General features: G+C 41.4%; 1 protein-coding gene across 1 annotated transcript; it reads right to left on the bottom strand.

Annotated features, from left to right (window-relative positions):
- Window positions 1-1412: 1412 nt before the first annotated feature.
- Window positions 1413-21667, bottom strand: ALKBH3 (alkB homolog 3, alpha-ketoglutarate dependent dioxygenase). The gene is made up of 9 exons (XM_059849273.1): window positions 21555-21667; window positions 20187-20299; window positions 19064-19098; window positions 18123-18170; window positions 16450-16553; window positions 15174-15262; window positions 12104-12313; window positions 5582-5680; window positions 1413-5045 (listed from the first exon to the last, which is right to left on the bottom strand). The coding sequence occupies exons 1-9, from the start codon at window positions 21622-21624 to the stop codon at window positions 4953-4955; spliced, it is 861 nt and encodes a 286-aa protein (XP_059705256.1). The 5' UTR covers window positions 21625-21667; the 3' UTR covers window positions 1413-4952.
- Window positions 21668-22168: the final 501 nt, after the last annotated feature.

The raw sequence follows: 22168 nt of genomic DNA, 5'->3' as shown, positions 1-22168 counted from the left end.
GCCCTCTCTAATGATGATGAGGACCTAATGATAAGTCACTGATAGGTCACAGCTACAAATCCCATCCCATCCAACACTAAGGCTTTCTCCCAGCTGCATGGCAGCCTGCCTTGGCACATGGCATTTCTGCTGGAAACACATGCCCAGGGGCAGAGGGCTGGCACTGGCATTTCAGAGATCAGCTGTAATGCCAACCCACTCTTCAGCACAGATCTGTGCATTGCCTCCACAGTGGGAGCAGAGCAACAGAACAAGTAACACCCTCTGTGACCAGCAAAGCAGCTGCACACAAGTTTAGATGGAAACAACTTCCAGCTGAGCACCACTCTGGATCCAGTGAGCACTGTCTGTCAGGAGGATCTTGTGATGTGAGGACTTTGCTCTAAGTCTTCCAAACAGCAAAATCTCCTGAGTGAACAGAACAAAATTTTTGTTTCTGCTGGGAAAGCTGAATCAAACAAACAATGGGGGCCATGGAACAGACCTCCTTGCTCCTTATTCTGTTTAAAATTCTTCAATACAGAAGAATTTTAAACAGTCCCCACTTCCTTTACTTAAAACAAGGCCTCCCAGCTCCCTCGAGAGGTGCTTTAGTGAGCACCAAGGACCTGCCAGCTTCAAGGGAGCTGGCAATAACTCCACAAAGCTGTTCTGAACACTACACAGGAGGAGGAGGAGGTAAATCAAACAGGACAACAGCGAAGAAAGCACACATCTGTCACCTTGATGAGTGGGTGACTCTTTGGGAAGGGCCAGCACTCTCCTGGCCATCACCAGGCACTCCCCAGCATGATCTCCCTGCAAGATCTCAGCAGAACTTAGGTGCAGACAGGACAGGCCAGGATGCTCCAACTTAAACAAATTATCCAGGTTGCTATGGAAACCTCAAGGATGGAAAAGAAGCACTTTGAAAACAAACCCTAGTGAGGCAGATTTCCTATCCACTCTGAAAAGGTTTATGACCAGAATAGGCAAAGTGGGTGTTAAATGCTTTTGAGCTAAGGCAATAGTAGCAGCACTTGAGGAGGAGGCATTATGGATTCACAGCACCCATCATACATGCATCTTTTATCCCAAACCCCAGGAGAACACTCCTCTGTGTTTTGCCAACACTACAGCAGGAAAATTCTGACTTTTTAACCCCTTCCTGGCACCCTCTCTCTTTCTCCATTACTGTTGGAGCTATAAATTACCATTTGTAGCTATAAATTACTACGTGTAGCTACACTAACCCTGTAAGTCATAACTAACAGAAAAGACACAGGTAGAATTCATCTGATACAGACAAAATTATCTATGGCTTTAAATCAAAACTGAGTAACTGAGTAACTTAGAGTTCTTTTTTACAAAAACCCACAAAACAAAACCCAACAAAACACACACAAACAAACAAAAAACCCAAAAACCCAGAGCAGAGAAGTGACAGAACTTTGATATTCATTTCAAATGGTGTGTGCTCAGATCAACCCACTGTGGCCCAAAAGTGCAGTACTGAATCAAATACACTCCAACTTCACCAGGAGTTTGTGCTTGAATATTCAAGTAGTCTGTGAGAAAATGATTCCAAGTAGCATGGGGACAGAGTGATGCCTGACACCAGTGTGGTTAATTAATAATGTCATTGCTTCTATAGCTGTTAAATAAATGAATGGTTACATATGGACCCAGTTGTGGTTTTTTTTCAGAACAGCTCCATCCTGCATGTTCCTGAGGAAGGCAGGCTACTGTCCATCCTTACCCAAGACAACTTCCATTCACCTACTCCTTATCATCAAATCTGAGGGCCATTACATTTTGGAGAAGGTGATGGCTGTTTTGGAAAAGGGAATCTTACCTGGGGTTACTAGCAGATTCCACCTGTTTGAAAGCCAGAGACAAACCATTTTGAAGAATGCAATTTTTGAGCATTTTTTGAAAGAGACACATACTCTGCTGAAATCTTCAAGGACCCTTCCAACACAAACCATTCTGTATTTCAAAGAAAAGGAAAAAAGTAAACCCACAGTTTGTATCTTCCACATAAAAATAGTGGCACAGAGGTGTTCTGTAAGCAAAGCACTCTCACCAGCTGCTGCAGCCCCTCAGATGGACAGAATCTGGTGCCAACTGCAAAAACAAAACTCTCAGGCCAGCCCCCTGCTCTCAAATCCTCTGTGATCATTAAAATAGTCTATTTTACCTTACCTTAGTATACTCTGAGTTTAAATTATTTTTCAAAAAGTTTTTGGCTGAGAATCTCACAACAGTCCTGAGAAGGAAGAAAGCAAGCTTTTTAACTGGAAAGTGATTCTTCTGGATGACATTTTTAGAAGCACTGTTTTCAAATCCATGTAACTGGGGGAAAGGTTCCTCCACCTATCTTTAAGTTAAAGAATGAAACATAACTGCATACTTACCATCCTAAACATGCTGCCCTTTGCACCTGACTGCAACAGCAGAAAGAGCAGTACAAGAAATGTGCAAGGTGCCCTGGTCTCTAGTGAAAAATCTTTAGGTGCCAAGGGAACACCACCAGCTCAAGAACTCTCCAATCTCACCTTTGTGCACACCCATTTTGAGAACTCAGCAGGCGTGCCTGTAGCATTCAGGAACCAATGTCTACCAACAGGAAAGTCCTTGCAGAAGGGTCTCCTGAGGAGCTCTGAGCTGGAATCTCCTCTGCCCAAAGCCATCTCCTGCTGTCGTGGCAGGCAGGGGGTTGCTGCTACCTGGCTAGCTGACTTTTCTGGTGAGGTAGGGGAAGGAAGGAAGCTCCCAGCTGACAAAGAAACTTGACCCCTAGGCCAACTGCTCCCCTTGCAGCCAGTACACACAGGACAGGCTGGAGAATGATGCCATATGGCTTCTCCTCACTGTCAAACAGATTTGGATACAGTGAAGCTGACACGTGAGAGAAAGCAGAATGCAGTAGTCTCCAGCAACAATGGAGCACTGGGGCACAGAACATTTCTCCTATAAATCATTTTATTTCTGGAGAGGAAAACTTGGTCTTTTCCCAAACCAAAGGAAGTGAAGAAACTAAACCAAAATTTGCTAACATTACAAATTGAAATCAAGAAAAGGAGGTGAAAAACTGCTCTTCCACAACAGCATCAGCCTCCAGGGCCCTGCCATTAGTTATGTGCCATAGATTCACTGAATTCAAATGAGTTGCAATTTCCACAGGCTGGGGTTTGGGGGTTTAAAAGTTTCCAACTCATCCCCATCTCCTACTCTTTCTTGCAGCCTGGCTGCTCTTAATACAGTGAAAACAAATGGAGCTTGTAGGAATTGATAAGGGCAAAAGTGTTGCCTTCTCAGAATACTTTGACAAATTAGCACTGTCCCTTGGTTAAGGACATCCACTCTCTGTCAGGACTGCAAGACCTGGACACACATACAGAGATGTGCACAAAGCTCCAATGACTCAAAAGAAAGTAAATATAAAAGTGTCTGCCTCCTTCAACCCTGATTCCCATGAAATACATCACAGAGCCTAGACAAAAGATTCAAATGCAAAGAAATAACATTAAAAATACTCCAAAAACATTTCTGTACAAATTGGGATGAAAGTGAAGACATCATTAGTAAATGAAGTTAAGTTTAAGTTTTCTGGTAACATTAATTAATTTTAGAAGAATAATGTATGGTGGTTTAGGTAGAGAAGCCATTTCTAGGAAATGATTCTGCCCAATTTCAGACCACAGGGAGTGAAATGGCTCATTTCACTCAGGAATTTATGTCCTTTATGTCATCAATAACATTAAAACTGAGTATTAATAACTTGGCTGCTCACCAAATAACTTAAAACACACCAAATACTGGCTAAGAAAATACAGATATTTTCCCAACACCAATTTATTCTTACAGTGAAGATGGACATTAGCTTGCTTAACAAAGCTAACGTATTGCAAGGCACAGAGTATTTACCTGTGCTTAGATCCTACTGCAGGTAGGCAGTGAAGATGGACCAAACCTATGATTTGATCCTGCACAGTGATGATATTTAGAACTTAACCACATAGGCAGCACTCCTGACTTAACATCACTTAACATCCAGACTGCGGTCATGAGCCCACTGCTTCCCAGCAGCAGGTGAGTTACAGCAGGCAAGCTTGAAGGATTCCAGCAAGTCAGCCTGGAATCTGGTCTGAGGTGCTGACTGCTGATCTGTGACAGGCTCAAGAGGTAAGAGAGGCTCAAGAGTGATATTCTTTAATGTAATATGCACTGACCCAGAAGCAGGGTTGAGCAGGGTTGTCAGATGTCTCTGTTGCTTGCCTTTGCCTTGTCCTGTCTACATGGATAAACAGTTAGGATAAAGTCTGACCACAGAGTGCAAGAGAGAAGAAAGCCTTGACCCCTCTGTTCCACTAGACACCAGTATAATTCAAGTAGTTATTTAAGTTATTAAACTGATTGCTTAACTGGAAAAGACTCTGCAACCTACAGATAGAAAGCAGTGCACCACCCTTTGGTGAAATGAGTAATACCCAGAGATCATCCCAAGTGCAGCCTTCTCATTTCTGTACAGACACACAGAGGTGGCTTTGCATCACAGAAGCCCATCTTGTCACTACTTCCAACAGAGATCACAGAATCCCATCTTGTCATCATTTCCAACAGAGATCACAACTTGGGAGTAAAGGAGTGACAAGACAAGGTGCAAACTATGTGCCCACTGAATCTGTTTGCTCCAGTTGGAACCTCTCACATCTTTCATCTGCTTTGTGCCCTTTTAAGAATAATCACTGCTCACAAACTTAAATCCTGTGATTTAGTATCATCTAATAACATATAATTTCTGTCCACATAACACTGGCAGCTTCTGATTGCCAAAGGTCTTCATAACAAAAACTCTTTTCCCCATGACTTCAAGGAACTCTGATTCTGTAATGCTTCCTTTATATCTGTAGCAATCTAGGCTCTAGATCTGCTGTGGGTGTATATCCAACAATGTCCAAAGTGGCTCTTCACTTCCAAACTCCATCAGGTTCTGGATAAATGATCCTAAATGTCAAGTTTATTCGTTCATCTCTAGAATGATACTCCTTAGGCACTCGATGCTGTAAGTGGCATTAGAGGGAAAAAAAGAAAAAAAAAGCATGAGCTTGTACATTTAAAATACAGGTAATCAAACAATGACTAAAACCTTCATTTCCTGTGGTGGCTTTTTACTCATATTTCTAAACACTTAGCTAAGGTAAAAAAAGGTTCTGACTGCTCAGGGCCACTGAAAACAAGAAGTCTTTGTACATTACTGTAGAATTCTTAAATTAAGTTACAACTTTTTGATATTCTAAATTTCTATATTGATTTTGTTCTTTTCACTGCAGGCTGCAATCTTCGTTGCTGAACTTTAATGCTGAACATTAAAGCTTTAATGCTGAACTGATTCCTACTGCATTACTTGGCACATGAAAGCAAACCCATTGTTTCTGTGGGTGCTTTCAAATTCTCAGGCAGAAAGTAATCCTAATGTCTTGGAAAACAACTGTGCCACTGGAAGCAGAATATCCCATACGTGCATGGGGAGTGCCTCAGTATATGTGGACAACTGCACTGCAAGTAAAGCACATAAACAGTGTCAAGGAGTTCTTACCTGCCAATCCTCCTGGGTGGCTCCTTCCATCACTAACAGACTCCCATGATCAAGTGGGATCCTAATCCTTTCTACATAAGTATAGTCTCCATCCTCTTCCTAAAAAGAAACATCAGACACTGAAGAAGTAGGCATGTGCATTTGGTAGAAAACCAGTCCTTTACAGCAGAGCTTAAAAAGCCTGTGAGGGAGGAGGCTCTTCCAAGATCAAGAAGTCTAAGTAAACTTCTCTGTATCTGTATTTCATATAAAGCCCAGGAGCCAAGCATTTTATCAATGAAAAGAAGCCACTGTATCTCACTGGCTGGATGCCACAGGTGAAGTTCAACAACCAATGAGTGCAAAATTCTGGAGGGAGGCTGCAAACCTTGTGGAAACATCCTAAACAGTTCAGTGTGGAGACATTCTGCAATAGCCATCCTAGATTCCAACAGTTAACTACTTCATCAAAAGTAACATCTTCCTTGTATTCTGAATTTCTGAATTTCTCTTGTTACAACATCACATGCTGCTACAGCACTAGCTGCTGGAAGAAGAGTTTTTCTTATTAAAAAAAAATCTCCTTTTCCTATAATGTCTAGTAAAACAAGTTGTCAATCACCACTAAGCAACACAGAATACTAGACTAAAAGACAAATAATTTGCAAACCTTTGTTAAGCCTTGAGGTTATGTGCAACTATTTTAAAACTCAAATATAACAACTAGACATAGTGACACACCATAGCAGTGGTCTCACACATGCCACACTGACTGGGAACAGCAACTCTCTATTGCTTTGCCCTATCCTTTCCAACTTTAAATCAGAGTTGTAGACTGCTCAGTGTGTAGTAGTCCAACTTGAAGGAGGTTTGTCCTTCTAAAAGTTCACAGCTTGCTGAAAAGCTCAAAATAATGAGGTAGAGTAACAAATACTGGGAAAACTATGTCCCAAGCTAGTCCAACCAGAGTTTGATTTTCAGAAAACCAACTAGGAGAGTGTGTGTGTTTATAAATAAGATGCAGAGAGAAAAAGGACTGCACTTCCTGAAATGCAAAGAGCTTGGCTGGTATCAAGTCAGTATCAAGAAACATTTTCTTATCGTCAGTAGAAACGAGGAAAACATTTCAAAAATAGGTATTATAAAAAATGACTGCTGAGGAAAAGCAGACAAATGTCACTGCACACATACTGTCTATTTCAGAGGATTACATCATTTCACACTGTGATGGACAACAGTGGGCTTATTTTTATCTCTTGCTCATCTTAATTAAAAAGGAATTCTGCTACGATAAATGATTTAGGAGAAATCATCCTTTAGGCTTAGAAAAGTCAGTATGCAAAAACAGCAATTACTTTCTGGTTTAAATGGGACATCTCTGAACTCCATTTTACTTAGAAAAAGAGATTTTAATGTCCATTTGCTTCGTAAAGCCAGTGAAGTTAAACAAGAAGTTTTTACTTTTTTATGTGTCATTACTGTCAACCAAAGTTCCTTTCAGAACTTTTATTCGTAGAGCTGAAGTCAGACATACAGAGAACTCACTTGACTTTCAGAGGTGAAGAAATTTATGAAGGAAATTTATTTTTGGCATCAAAGGTGGAAACGACTTTCTGGTAACAAACATGGAAAGTGCATCAGGTGACTTCTCTATGTTCACTTTGTAACGCTATCTATGTACCACAAAACCACCTGCTTACAAAAACAGGTATAGTCTTTTTTTTAATATACTGGAATTTTGATAATCTTCAGTTACACATACAATACAATCCAAGCTTTACACTATTCAAGTACACTGGCTAAACTTTTTATAAAAATCCTTAATTACAGTAACTACAGTTTATAAATAAGGAAAGCTCAGTGTGAGTTGATGGGAAGCTGTGAACACAAAATCTGTAACAATTCCTGGGATCCATCTAGGTTGTTTTGTTGAAATGCTATCAAAATCAAAAAGAGAAAAGATCTAGTATAAATCCATATAAATCACCCAAGTTTCTTTCTTAAGTCTCAGGAAAGTTTATTGCCATAGTGGTAGGAAATGGTTTCTGGACAGTGTAGAGGAATCTTCTATTATGAGGAAAAGTAAATGGAAACAGCCTGAAGAAGAATATAAAATAATAAGGCAGTTAAACAGCCAAATGATGCAAAATAATTTTCCATTGAAAAGTCAGCATTTTTCATGGAGAATACTGACTTCTAGTCTTCTGCTTCAACTATTTACCTTTTACCAAGAGAATCATCCTTACCAAAGTTCAAATCTTGTATTTTTCAGATTTCATCTTGATTGTATCTCTGTTTTCCAGTATACATCTCTATCACCAGCTGTGCAAACATCCTCCTCCACAACAAAGCAGTCTCACCTACCAATACTTCTGCATTTAACATGTTTATTTTCACTGTCTGTGACAAAATCCTCACTGCAGTTCCTTACAGATTCAGTAATGATGAATATCAGTTATATTGCCCTCTCCTCACATAAAACACTGGCCTACCTCTAGACTCCCTCAGTCCTGCAGCTGAGCACTCCCTTCTTCCTCACTGATTGTCTACAGCTTCTCAAGCCCTGCCAATACTGGTGGACAACAGCTCCTCCTCCTCTGCAGCCAGCACTGTCTCTGAGTCTCTTTCATGTCAATCTAAAAGTTCAACTTGCTTCATCTTGATCTGAATCTCTCCTACCATGCTTCAGATTCCCACATTCATCTTCAATTAGGTCTGTTATGACACTAAGAGTTATTTTTCTGCTGTTTCCAGAAGTACTAGGAGATCTTTCCCTTCTGCTAGGAAAAAAGGACTGTGCTTCAGGGATTCATTTGAAGGACAGACCCATCTCAAGGCTGATCCTCTGAACACCAGAACATCCTGCTATGGTCTAATAGGTGTGAAGCTCCCTCCCTTCCCAGCACCCATCAATTTCTTTGACTAGAGATGGAAGAAGAGCAAGCTGACAGCTGGCTTTCTAGCTCCCTCCACAGTTCTCATGGCCATTAGCTGGATGACCACCCAGCTGGCCCCTATGGCACCCCCTCCCACCACAGGGTACCTCCCAGTGGAAGGTGGGGCAGTAACATTCCCCACTCAGCTTCCAGGAGGACACAGTCAGATAACCTGGCACTGCCTCAGAGCTGAGCAGTGAACAAGCAATGTAGAAATGGTGGTGAGGCTGTATCAGAAACACCCATTCCACAGAGTGAAACCAATTCCTCTCGACTGGGAGGATGAAGTCATGTCCAAGTGGGCCTGGCGGCTGAGGCTGTGTGGGGAATGGGAGGAGGTCACGGTGCCACAGTGGTGACACTCAGGCTGTAGGCAAGCACAAGAGGACTCACTGACTCAACCAATATCTGTGTGAAGTGTGTATGAATCACAGCTCTAAAGCAAAGCATTTGTCTCCTGATTTCAGTGTAGGCAGGAGCTACAATGATGGGGGCAGGGGGAACAAGAAAGCAGGAGCAAGGTTAAAGAAATGTACTGCAACTGGAAGAAGAAAATAGAAAAAACCACATCACTGTAGACTTTCAACTATGAAGTAGGCATCGAAAAAACCCTAGAAACCATTTAAAGCAAAGGAAAAATACCAGCTGCTATCATGTTATTGATCCAAATAAACAGAAGAGGCTATATCTAGAAAAAAGAATACTTAAAAATTCCAGCAGGCGAAATAAAACTGTTTCTGGAGTTAATTCCCATGAAGTCTCCTTATTCCAGTGAGGAATTTACACCTGAAATGTATTTGCAGCTTTTTTAACACACACAGGGCTGAAATCCCAGTAAGAATTATTTCTACTTATCCACAAAGGATGCTTGTTTAAGAAGATACAAATAGTCTATGCATGTCTCTACACTCCTTTACCCTCTATTAAATGATGAAGGCTTATCCAGTACAGTGCTCACCAAAAAGAAAAACAGAGGACTGAACTTTTCCTTACCCTTACCTTAGAACAATTTTCAGGATAATAAACTTTTTTTTTTCCCCATTTTTGCCAAGTGAAAAAAGATTTCAGATTGTGTGATTGTTTCCGAGTTACTAATAGACAATTGTCAAAATTCACATAAACGTGCACAGAAAATACAACCCATCAATACAACTGGTCATCTTTTCAGTTAGAGAAACAGGATTTTATTCCCTATCAGGTTCATCCACATTGCAAGCCATAATCTAGAAAATATTTGTAGAGATACCAAGATGAACTGAAGTCTCTGAAAGCTCTGATCTAGCACTCTTCAACTGCCCTTGAAGCTGCAACCTCCCCTGTGGTACACACAGTTTTGTACTCAACACATGGTCCCACACAGGAAACCACATTTTTTCCTAGAACCATTTATCCACAGTGATGTTCTACCGTAAGTGATGTTCTCAACTTGCACGTTCATTATAACTTTCATCTCAAAATACTTACAAGAACAGAGGGAAACGAAGGTCTCTGAAACCCTAAAATCTGAAATAGCACAGTGTTGGCCCTCAAAGAGGTTTAATTTTGGGAGGAAAATTCTATTTCCCTCCTCAATGAAGATGAACTCTGGAAAACCCAATGTACTGATACTGGTTGATGCTGAAACCAGAGAGAGCCTGAATGCCTGTGATGACTGTTCATCTGAATTCCTTTTCCTTAGATTACATTCCTCTTCCTGTAACTTGCTTTTTAACAAAGGAATGATCAAACTTCAAAGATCTACAATCAGTTTTAACTTTCTGTTAATGAAAGAGAGAGTGCTACAGTACAATAGGGTATGAAAATTACTTCTTTGGTACAGCCTGAAAGGTTGTAATTTCCATCAGAGCCTCTTGTAACTCCCACTTGGCAAAGCATCTATTGTCATAGGATGCTCTGAGGAAACTTAAGTCTTTGGGAATGTGCAAAGAATACGTAATGTGTGCCATGTAATTATTAAGAATGAATTCCCTTAGGCACAGGACACACTTAATAGCATCTATTCCAAAGATCTGCACATGGGAATTATACCTCAGAAAAAAAGGTACGTCACTTGCAAGAGGAATACACTTCACAGCTAGCAAGACTCAGCTAGTCAGAAATATCAGGTCAAAAGTGTTAAAAAAATGAGGAGAGCTTGAGGGATACATCTACGGAAAACCATCCATCTCTGGAAGAAAAGGGAAGAAATTGTGCAGTACAGCTCAAACAAAGCAGTCAAGTACAAATGGCACAGACTGAATTTCCCCTTTGCTAATAGTGGGTGTCTTTTCAGAAATTCTATAGAAAAAGGCATCTCACTCAAGAACTAGGACTGATTTTTAAAATAGAACCTACGAAGTTTATAGTGAAGTTTAAGCGTATTTTATTCTGATTCTGTTCTGATTGATGGGAAACACAGGCACTTCTACAATGAATCCAAGCACCATTTACAGTTCTCTAGAGGAATAAACTTTCCAGCTGACATTTTATTATTAACACAGCATCAGGGATACCTACTCATGCTATGCTCACTGACATAACAGACTGGTGGTTATGTGATCTCATGCTCAGGGACCAAGATTAAATTCACTTCAGGCAACAAAGAATTTACAAATTGGAGATCTGGTGAAAACTACAAACTATTTGTATTCTGGTTCAATTTCTGACCTTTGCTGTTCAGACTAGGTGACTCAAGGTGACTCTTGATGGGCAGGCTTCAGTATGTCAGCATAGACTTTTCCTGTAGGCTGGTAATTATCACCTCTGCTTTCTGTACTACCTAATCAGAATAAATAGCAACACAAGCAGCTGGCAAACTTCTTTCCAAAGTTGTCAAAGACTGCACAAGCAGAAAATTCACCTGAAACAGAACACCCTAAAATAAGGCCTGTATTCTTAACACATGTGAATCCTTTACTTGGATAAATATGAGCTGCAAAGTTTAAGCTGGCTTATAAACAAAGCACTCTCAAGCACAGCACTTTATCTAGAAAGAGAACTCACTCCTGAATCACCAATTAACTCCCAAAAGGATACTCCACAGGTCTCCTTATCCAAGTAGAGGATCTCTGTTTAGCCTGCCAGTATGATGTGACAGCTTCCAAGGCATTTCATGGAAAAGAAATGAGCTTCTTCCCTTTGTTCACTGCCCCTCAATCTGAATACACACACGTCAAAATGCAAACACTGTTAAGAGGATTTTTACTTACAAGAGTAGTCAGAACTGCTCTTCACCCCATATACACTCTGCATTACATAACACTGTCCTGAGTTTAAGAAAATGGAACACTGTGCAAATGAATCAAAGAGATAGTCCACTTGCAGCATCACTGATCTCATTTTAAGTACTAGAAAGAGTCCTCATTTGGGCAGAAGGATGCCCAGGTTCCAATTCACTGCAGCACTACACTACACTGCTGCACACGATGTTAGAGTGCTCCCATCCCCATCCTCAGAATGTCATGGCCCACAGAAGGGATTCCTTGAGCCCTACACTTATTCCACAGACCCTTCCAACTAGTGCTTTCATTAACTTTGAAATGCTTCAGTAATTAAGTTTCCTTAAATGGGGAAAACAATAAACCTATTAGTAGCTCTAAGGGTCTCTCAGTGTGGTATGAATACTCACAGGGGAAGGTTTTTTCCTCATCTCAAAGGTCCGAGTAGCACCAAAGCTGAGTGAGGCAATGACAGGATTTTTCCCCAGCGATGGCTCGTTGTCACTGTGCCAGTCCACACTGTCCTTCTCATTTCGGTACAGGTTGCAGAGAAGAGAGTTGAAGGTGTGGCCAGTGAACTCCTCAATGCGCTCCTTCAGCATGCTCAGCACAGGATGCCACTGCAATCAGCACAGAGGGAAACGTAAACGCCACAAACACAGCCAGGGGCAGGTAATGCAAGACAGAAGGCAAAACCCACCAAGAAACAAAATATACTGCACTTTAATCCCAATAAACTTAAAATCAAACAAATTACAGCAATTCTGATGATATTTTTAGTAGAGCAGAGGAATGGGAGGGACTTTCTCCAAAATATGCACACGTTACCCATCTCTCAATACTAAATCATCTCTTAAAACTCTGAAGCCAGGCTGCCTTCCACACTAATGGAGGCAATCCGTGACTAAATGACACCGCTCTCAATTGCCTGCAGCTGTTGACAGAGAACAAGAGGAAATGGTTGGCATAACACAGCCCTCTGTCCCCACTCTGTTAACACAGCTTGTTGAGCTCAACTCATCACCTCTTGGGGTTTGGACTTTGACATTGTAACTCTTCAGTGGGTCACAAAACCAATGTCACTGGCCCTGGATTTCATCCTTCCCTTTGCTATCACCTTGCTGAGCCCACAGCCTGGGGAAGCTCTGTACATTCCATTACAACTCAGTCCAGTTATTTCATGTTATGAAGTTACATCCTGACTTTCATCTGTCAGAGTGCTTTTAAGAACTTCACAAATACATAAAGCAAAAAAAAAAAAAACCAAAAAAATAACCAAAGCAATGTAGGCCAGAATTTTTGCCCATTATATAAGCAGAAACAGAGAGCAAGAGAGGATAGGAAACTGATTACAAATCTCCCAATGCACCACTGGCAGAAGAAGCAAAAGACAACTGGGAATATTTTCTAGTATCCATCTCTAATAAACAAGCCTGTACTACCTTCTTTCCAAGCTTCCCTGTGTTTAACTGCTTACACTGCAGGGACCTCAACATACCATCTTTCTCTAATGGGGTATTCCTAGCTAAGTCATGCCTTCAACAATTAAGCATCACGTGATTAATTAATTCTAAGTAAACATAGCTTGCAGTTACAGAACTCGTCAGGAAAGCAGTAATACCACCCAAAAAAAGTCTGCTTTGCAACTGGGCTGCCTGATGTAGAGAGGAGTCCAACAGGAATTATTGAGAGCACTTTTCAGTGACCAACCAGGACTAGATTTCTTCAACTCCCATCACAGAAATATGTATTATTAAAATGTTACCATACAATGAATGTTACAATGTAACTGAAAGCCCACTACAAACCAGCAGCAGAAGTAGTTTTGTTGAAACAACTCTATCACTGCTTACAGAAAAACATTTTCTCATAGCAAAAATCATTGAGGCACAAACTGGATTACATCTAGAAGTGCTGCAATCACCCCAATTCTTACAAAAAAAAGGAGGGGCACAAAGCTAATTACTCCTACATATCAAGTGTTTAAAGGAGTAATCAGATTTGGCTAAGCTGTGCACTAAATTACATTTTACTCAGGATATTTCTGTGCTAGAGACCCTATTCTACAGGTAGGGACTGTACTCTTTACACCATCCCCTACTTTTCTAAGCTGCAGGTACTCCCACCTGCAAAGCTGTGTGAAATACCAGTGTCCCTGTGCAGTGTACCCACAGATCTGCCTATGGGCAACCTCCAGCTGAGGAAGGGCTGGCTTCCAGCTGTGCAACTTCTCCAGTGCATCTCACCTCCTGCTTGAGTTTCTTCCTCTCAGTAAAAAGCAAAAATATTCCAGAATAAAAGACAGAACCACAGCCTGAGTGACTCATTTAGGCCTTTTTCCTTTTGGATGAGAGAAACAAGCCAGTGGCTCAATGAGTGCTAAATCAGAACTTGATGCAAACTGAAATGAAACCTCGAATTCAGAGTATATGGGCTCTATCCAGTCTCTGAACAGCAATGGATTTCACAACAGGCGGTTCTGAACTGGATTTAAATCATTAGTGTACAACAGAATGATTTTGTGAGGGCACTTCCAATCCCTAAAGCCATTCAGCTTTCAGAAAAGCCCATTTAAAACAGTATTTCACAAATGAGTACCAAAGAAATGCTTGTTTTTCCACCACAAGTTCCACAGACCATAGAATTTTTAACTACAGTAATTTTGAGACTACAAAATCTTCACAACTCATCATGTTAAACAGCGCCTTTCCAACTCTTCCCAAACATCCCACTTTGGCAGCAGTTCTGGGACTTGGGACACTTTTCTCTCAGCTATCCAGCTTTCAACAGTGACACCTAATTACTGCTGTGGAAATTTTAAACAAAGCAGTACCAAGAGAGAGGCTGATGGGACAACAGGCTGAGAGAGGTGGGGGGAGGGAGAGAAAACATGAACAAAACATCACTGAGTCACTCACAAGGCTTTTAACTCTTCCAAAACAGTGTGGAAAATTACATGCTACAGTCTGGAGTTGCTGAGCAGATGAGCTGCTCAGCAGCTCACAGATGTGCAAATTTCATAGCATCCACATAGGAATCAAAATATGCCTAAACTTTCATTTAAAGCAGTATTGAACCTAAGTGCTTCTGAAAGTAACTATTTCAGTAGTTACTGTATCTTTACAATAAAAAAATCAGTATTATTGTGTGCAATAAAATCTCCCATACAAAGATGCTTGGAATAAGTCACACAGAGCAATTCAGAGTTTTGTGCAAAGCTACAGCAACCTAAACTCTAGAGTAGTAACCTCCCCTTGGCAACATCTGGCAACTAAATCACACTGCTCTCAGACAACTCACTCAGAAAGTGTATTGTATAAAACTGACCACATTCCAGTAGAACCTGCTGCTGATCACAAACAGCATGCTAACAGATTCTCTAGATAACTAGAACAGAGGACAGAGGAAATTTTTGTCTCTTGATCTCTGCAAAGGATTTCTCTATAGACAATAATAAAACACATACAAACACATACATACATTTGGATTTGGCTGCATTGTTATCCTGGAGTATGTGTAAGGAAGTTCCCCATACCAGGATGTAAGCCGTGGTTCCTCAAAAGATACTTCTGAAAAAAATAGGAAGACTTTCTCAGCTGCCTTATCAAACAATTTGAAAATGGAAAGATGATGCAATTCTGCCAAGAAACTTGATCAAAAAGAGATTGTCCATTCACCTAAAGTTAAAAAGCAGCCCCTTAACATAATGAACTCAAGGGAAGGAATTAAATTATTCAAAATCAGGTGTGCATCTGGAGGAGGAATTACCTTGCCAAAACCTTGGAAACATATCAATTTTCTTACCCCTAAATGCCAAACATAGCAGAGACTGGATGAGCTAAAGACAGCAGACAAAAATGAAAATTTATCTTGTTTTATGTTGACTTGGTTCTAGTGCTCAGTATGCTGGTATAAGTTGCAAGATGCAGATGGATACGCTGGAAAGGGTGAAGTAAAAAAGACTGTAGCATCCTTGGGACACTACAGTAAAAAAAATGTAGCAAGGCTGAACACAGTATTTTGTCAAATCTGTGTGTGCTCTGCGGCATTACACAAACATCAGGTTAAAAATACTTTTGGCTTCTGAAAAGACTATCTTGGCAACTATTTCTCATGCTTGACAGGTAGCCTTCTCCATTATACTGTCCCTTTATTGCCAGCCAACAAACACACACGCCGGAGACGTTTTCCAGTCCCATCCAGTAACTGCTCTGATACATTATCTTACATCAGCTCCTGACTGAAAGTGAAATTTAGCTAGAACAGGTGCCCCTTAGTGAACAAATCCAGAATAGCAGCCTCTTCACCTACTGCATATTGGAACCAAGAACTAAAGCCAAAGGAAGAGGAACATGCTCTGCTGGGATTTTCAGTAAAAGAGGCAAAAAATATACCTTATGAAAAAAACCTTCGAGAACACAGTTTTTAAGCATTGCTGGGAGATTGTATGATGGTGGCCAGACTAAATCTTAAAAAATGAGTGAGAAAAAGAACTGGAAGTGATAGAAGAAACAGTAAAATTCCAAGATTTTTAAGACAGGCAATTTTAATTTGGAAAGATCTCATTTAGCTGGCAATAGTAACATGGTATTAGAGACTGAAAAGTAAGCTGTAGCAGTCTTCAGATATGCATGGAAAACCTGCACAGAAACTTGAAGTGGTAACACTGAAAATGAAAACCAATTCTAAAGATGCACAGATTCTGTTATGGAACTGCCCTGTGAATGCCCTGAAAAGGTGGCCATACACTCCTTACCCTGCCTGATGTGAGTTCGCTGACCCCAGGGGATGTCTTGGAGGAGTTGCTCAAACATCCAGTCTGCTTGTTCTGAGTCAATAAAGCCAGGAATCAAATGAATCCTAAGAATGAAAAGGAAAAATTGAAGGAATATACACTTCTATATCTGCTTTGGGAAAATATTTTCATTTCCAGGATTCCCAAAGGAGGTAAAAATGGCTGCAATGCATCACATCAAAAGTCAAAGCCCAGTATCCTGTTTCTGACCACAGCCAGAAACAGGTGTGAAGGAAAGAAGGGCTCCTGTTGAGTCTTACCCCCACTAAATGAATGTAATTTCTTCCAAAACTTACAAAAACATATGCAACCAGCAACATACCATGACTTCCAGAATCAGCCATATGCTGTGGAAAATGGCATCCTTCTCCTTGCTATTAACTTCAAATCTGATAAATCAGATAGATCTGATTATGGCAATACAATCAAAATTAAGTAATTACCCTTTATTCACCATCTCCACATCACTTAGAATTTGACAGTCCTTTATCCCTACTGCCATTCCTGTTCTCTTTTTCAAAGCATAAGGAAAAGTATTTAGCATAAGGACAGTATTTAGTATCTCCTATTTTTTCATTTCCATATGTATGTCTAATATTCTGATTGGACTACCAGTCACCCTAGAATTACAACCACTGTGGTGGGCTGCAGAGTAGGAATGCTGCTAACAGCAGCTTACTCTCACAAGTATTTCATGCCCCAAAGATGTCACAGTAAGAGTATATAGTAAAGGTGATAAAAAAAATGCAAATCTGATTATTAACTTTGCAGAAATATATATATTCCATCAGTGTATTATGAAAACAAACTCCAGAAAATAGAGGATAACCCAGCTGTGTCCTGTCTCCTTCCAGCTGGTCAAAGCTTTTACTTTTCAAAATACTTTAAAGATTTATTTGCATCTTCAGAAGAAACTAAGATGAAGGCACAAAACCAAAATAATACAATAATCAGAAGAAGTTAAATAAATGCACAAAAAATTACTATGTCCTTGGCATTTTTCCACTCTTAATAAAAACTATCAAATTCAAAAGAAGAGGTTTAATACTGATATTGCAGCTAAGTCAGCAAGGTAAAATGTATTTTAGTTAGTAGGAATCACAGAACAAGTAGGTTTTGTTTTGAAGTGTCCTGAAGTTGAAATAAGTAAGGCATGGCATATAAGCACAAGGGACAATCCTGAGGTCACCACAATTGCCTAAAGTTAAAAGCTTTCATTAGATTTGTTTTAAACAATTCTAATTTACAGCTATGAGTTTTGGGCTGCTCTTAACTGTACAACAGACATCACACACTTGCTAACACAGGAATACTGATCCAAATTCACATAGCAACTTACTGTGAATCATGACACAAATGGACACAGCCCCTTGTCCTTATTCTGAAAGAACACCGGATGCAGTTCACACCACATGTCAAGAGGTTTCTTTTTCTTCTCTTCAGGGCTGCTCAGAACCATCTCAGTCCCTGCTATGTGCCACTCAAAAGTATTTCCAGAACTATTCTAAACAGATGATGCACAGGAAGTGCCATGTGCAGCTGCTGAAGTCAAAACCCTCCGCAGAGACTGGACTGCAGAAAGCTGAGTATCACCACCTTACCCTGCAAAAGCAAACAACATTTCATCCACTTACCTAGAAGTGCCAGTTGGTCCCTTGCTGAGCTCATACACACCAGGCTTGCTGAGGATGAGGAAAGGAAAGAGCATTCAGAAAGACAAACAAGAAATTATCTTTGACTGAGCAGCACAGACTAGAATTGCTACAGGCCTGGACTAGGGAAAGTTTTCTTTAAAAGAGCAAAGAAAGTTAGAAAAGGGAAGAACTAATGTCCTGGACATAAAGGTCAGAGTAAGGCAGCAAGGCATGCTGCAGAAGCAAATGAGTTTGTGTGTGCTTCCTGTCCCTCCCTTCACCAAAGGCTCAGTACAGTTTTAGGGCTCTTGGAACAAAATAAGAGGGATGTCACAGGGAACCAAAGGAAGACAACCATACATGACTGCACCCAGAACACTATGTTTGCATTTACAGGTACACTGAGAAGGAAAATTCTACCAAGACAGCCAAACTGAACCAAGCTGGATTTTCAGTGTCTCTAACTCCACCATACACCACCACACTTTGTCATGCTTCATGCCAAAGTCTTCCTGGGAAGATCCCCCTTTCAACACAAAGGGTAAGTGACATACAAATACCCAGCTTCACTATGAAACTTACTATCAGCTACTTCTCTGAGTCCTGGAAGAAGGTGCCATAGCAGCTACATTTCTGGTATATTTCAGAGTAAGTAATTTCTAGCAGAGTTTACACTGGGACTGTCCCAAGAAAATGTACACTGCTAATGTGAAAATGTACAATGCTAAAGGAGACATACTGGCAATTGTGCTGAACCAGAATGTTCAACTCTTCATGGTTGCTGGCTTCCCAGCTATACAAAAGGCATAAAAACCAGTTAACAGGCTTGGGCTCTCCTGATAACACATTCAGCTCATGATAAAAGGGTTAAAAGGCCACAATTTCTACTCTTACAGACCATGACTACAGAAAAAGTGCAGAGAAATCAGCGGGGTACTCACTCTATCACACCTGCCTCAGGAACTCTGCGCTCCACCTGAAAGGGAAGGAGACAGTACACAGTGAATATTAAGTATCTGGCACTCTCCAGTCAAACATCATCCCTAGTGACTCTGTGTAGCCACACACTGATAAGCCAGTGAGAAAAACACACCTCAGGGCAAGAGGGAAGTAGTAACAGCTCAGCCCCTCCCTCCTCATCCCAGAAACTCTCAAATGCAGCTATCACTGCAGGCTGGTTTTTAGCCATCAACTGCCCCCTAAAGGACACTGATTTCTCAATTATTTAGACATCACAATACTTGATATTTATCAACTGCAATCAAGAAAATTCTTATTTTTATATTTATAAAAATATCCTTAGGTAAGGAAAAATTCAGAACAACCCTAAGAAACATGAACAAATTGCAGGCCTCAGTCAAGTGAGCAAAACACGAAAGATCAGACATAGCAGGAGCTTACACTGTAAAGCTGTCTGCACAGCTGAGACAGCTGTATTTTGTTAAGAGACAGAGGAGTTTAATCCAGCCTTGGCTATCATTCTGGTTGTCTAAGGGATTTATGCTTCTCTTCTCTGAGCTCAGTGGAGTTCTGATTTGCAAGGAGTTACTGCATTGAGTCAACAAGAGCATCAAAATATAGTACAATATAGACAGCAGGTCTCTGCCACAGGGGAAAGAATCTTCCCAGGCCATCTTCAAGCCTAGATGACAGCCTTATTTTTTTCCCCAAGCAAGGAAGTTTCCATACACTGCACAGAGCACAATATCCTTCTTCATGGGATAAAGTCTACAAAACAAATACCACACTCTTCCCCTGTAACAAGTTAGGACAGATGCCCACCTGAGGAAAACAAGAAGAGCTCAAAAATGCTTAGGACATTGCAGACTGAATATTTAGTAGAACATACTCTTTTAGCTCTCTAAAAAAAGAGTAGTTGTGAACAGGCTAAACAGAGGGACTGTAACTTTCTGTTCCCCACATACACAAAACAATTAGCAACTCTGCTTAGCAAAAGCTCAAAGCTCAGATTTCAAACAATGAACTATTTTCTCAAATAATTGTTACCTATCATATGAAGCTTTATAACAGATGAGAATCTGCTAGTTACCCTGTAAGTTTTACCTCTGATGGCTTTTCAAAGACAAACTGCTTTTGAGTGTGAGGCTGATCTTTCTGTCTCCACGCTGGTCTCACACCTGCCAGGGAAAGGCTGCTGGCCACAGGTGCCTTAGGTGCTAAAAGAAAGAAAGAAGAACCAAAAGATCACATGAATTGAATATCACCATACTAAAAAATATAGTAGGAAAAACCTATGGAATCATTCCTTGGAGTATTCTCCTATGCTTGGCAGAGACTTCAGGAAATTGCCAAACCTAAGAGTCAAAATTGCACATGAACTGATTTTTTTAAATACATTTATTTGTTATTCATCCACAAACAAAACTGAAAATGTACTTTTATCTGAAAGGATGACATCTATAACTTTTCAATTCTTCAACAAACACTTATCACACACCAGCAGAAATTGCTCCATGCAGCTAAGCTGCTTCCATTTGTATTCCTTTTCTTAGGGGAAAAAAAAAAACAAACCCACAAAAATATTTTTTATTAAAACAGAATTTTTAAACCAGGGAGAAAGCAGAAGAGCAACTGTGGCACAACACTACAGGTGTTTTATTTACACATGCAAACAGGCTTTAAAACGGGCCTGAAACACAAAGTCTTCACTCTGCGTAATTCAACTGAGATTTTTTTTTAATCCCCTTAGGAATACAAACAATGAAATGCACCTGTGACAGAAAATTGAGGCCACATGCACAAGTCACAACAGTTGGCTATTCTCTTTCATGATTTAAAAAAAAATCAGCTTGCCTAGAATGCTCAGTCTGCAGACATATGGGAGCTTTATGGAAACCATAATCAAGTGAATGGAACATGTTTTGAGCATGTTCACAAAAACAAACCAGTCCCTCCTGCAACACTGGAAACCTTCAAAGCGCTCCTCTGCATCTGCACTCTTTGGTTTCAGTGTTTGCTAAAAAACCCGTGATGTTAACTCCACCCCTTTTCAGTACTTCTCTTTACTTTACAATGTTTTCACCGTGAAAAGCCAAAGGAAGGCACATAATGCGTTTTACGGATAAGAAGTGGCCGACTGTTCTTAGAGAAGTCAGCTCCACCAAACACCACCCGGCTCATTCGAGCCGCCCGCAGAGGCGCGTCAGAACCCAGCCCTAGCCCGCGCCCCGCAGCCAGAGCGCCGCCCCTGTGGCACAACTGCACTGAACAGCTGGCTTCGAACACCGGCACCTCAGACACCGACGGCAACGGGGGGAACGGGGCCGGCCCTCGGGGCCGCGCACGGCGGTCGGAAAGTGCAGCCGGAGACCGGCGCCCCTGCCTGCTGCTCGCCCCGTCGCGCCCAGGACGGCAGTGGAGGAGTCCCGGCCGTCGGGAAGGAAGGGAAGGACGGCTGTGGGCGCTCCTTACCTGCGGGCCGTCCCGCCGGGGCGCCGGCCCAGCCGCCCTGCACGCGGGTCCGCTGCCGCCTCTCCGCCATGGCCGGCCCAGGGCCCCGAGCCCCGCCCGCGCCGGGGCCCGGCCGTGCGGCCGCGGCTCCGCCCGCCCGCCGCGCACGCAGCGGCTGAGCTCTCGTTAAAGGCGCCCTGCGCCCCGGGAGGCTCCCGCCCCGTTCCAACAAGGGATGAAAGTGCAACCCAGGTCTTGCATGGCGCCGGTAAGAAAAACTTTCTTGGAACCAGCAAAGGACGGGACTGATGGCACTGAGAAACCCCCTCCTGTTTTCGGACAGGTGCCCAGAGTAGTCCCAAGGACGTGGACCGCTATTAAATAGACATTACCTCCATCACTGAGGTGAACAGACATTCAAAATCAAAGTCGAGGTAATTTAGGTTAAAGTGTAAGTAAAATTTAGGTAAAAAATTAGTTTAGTGATGCCCTGCTGCAGCTTGGAAAATAGAAGACCTCGGCATGAGAGTGGGAACCCAACCTGCAGCCTGACACCACGTGAAAGGGGACCAAGGGCTCTGAGAACCTCCTTACCTGGGCACCTCCCTCTGTGCCAGTTGGATGTGCATGCTATT

The sequence above is a fragment of the Haemorhous mexicanus genome, chromosome 6 (genome assembly GCF_027477595.1).
Source record: "Haemorhous mexicanus isolate bHaeMex1 chromosome 6, bHaeMex1.pri, whole genome shotgun sequence".
Classification (NCBI taxonomy): Eukaryota; Metazoa; Chordata; class Aves; order Passeriformes; family Fringillidae; genus Haemorhous; species Haemorhous mexicanus.
This window is presented reverse-complemented; position numbering and strand designations above follow the sequence as displayed.

Coding starts and splice junctions, on each gene's coding strand:
- ALKBH3 (XM_059849273.1), bottom strand. CDS start 21,624: ATGGCGGAGAGGCGGCAGCGGACCCGCGTGCAGGGCGGCTGGGCCGGC. Junction 19,099..20,186: donor TCTTTGAAAAGCCATCAGAG/GTAAAACTTACA, acceptor CTTCCCTTTCAG/GTGGAGCGCAGAGTTCCTGA. Junction 12,314..15,173: donor CAATGCAGCCAAATCCAAAT/GTATGTATGTGT, acceptor TGCTGATTGCAG/TGGCATCCTGTGCTGAGCAT.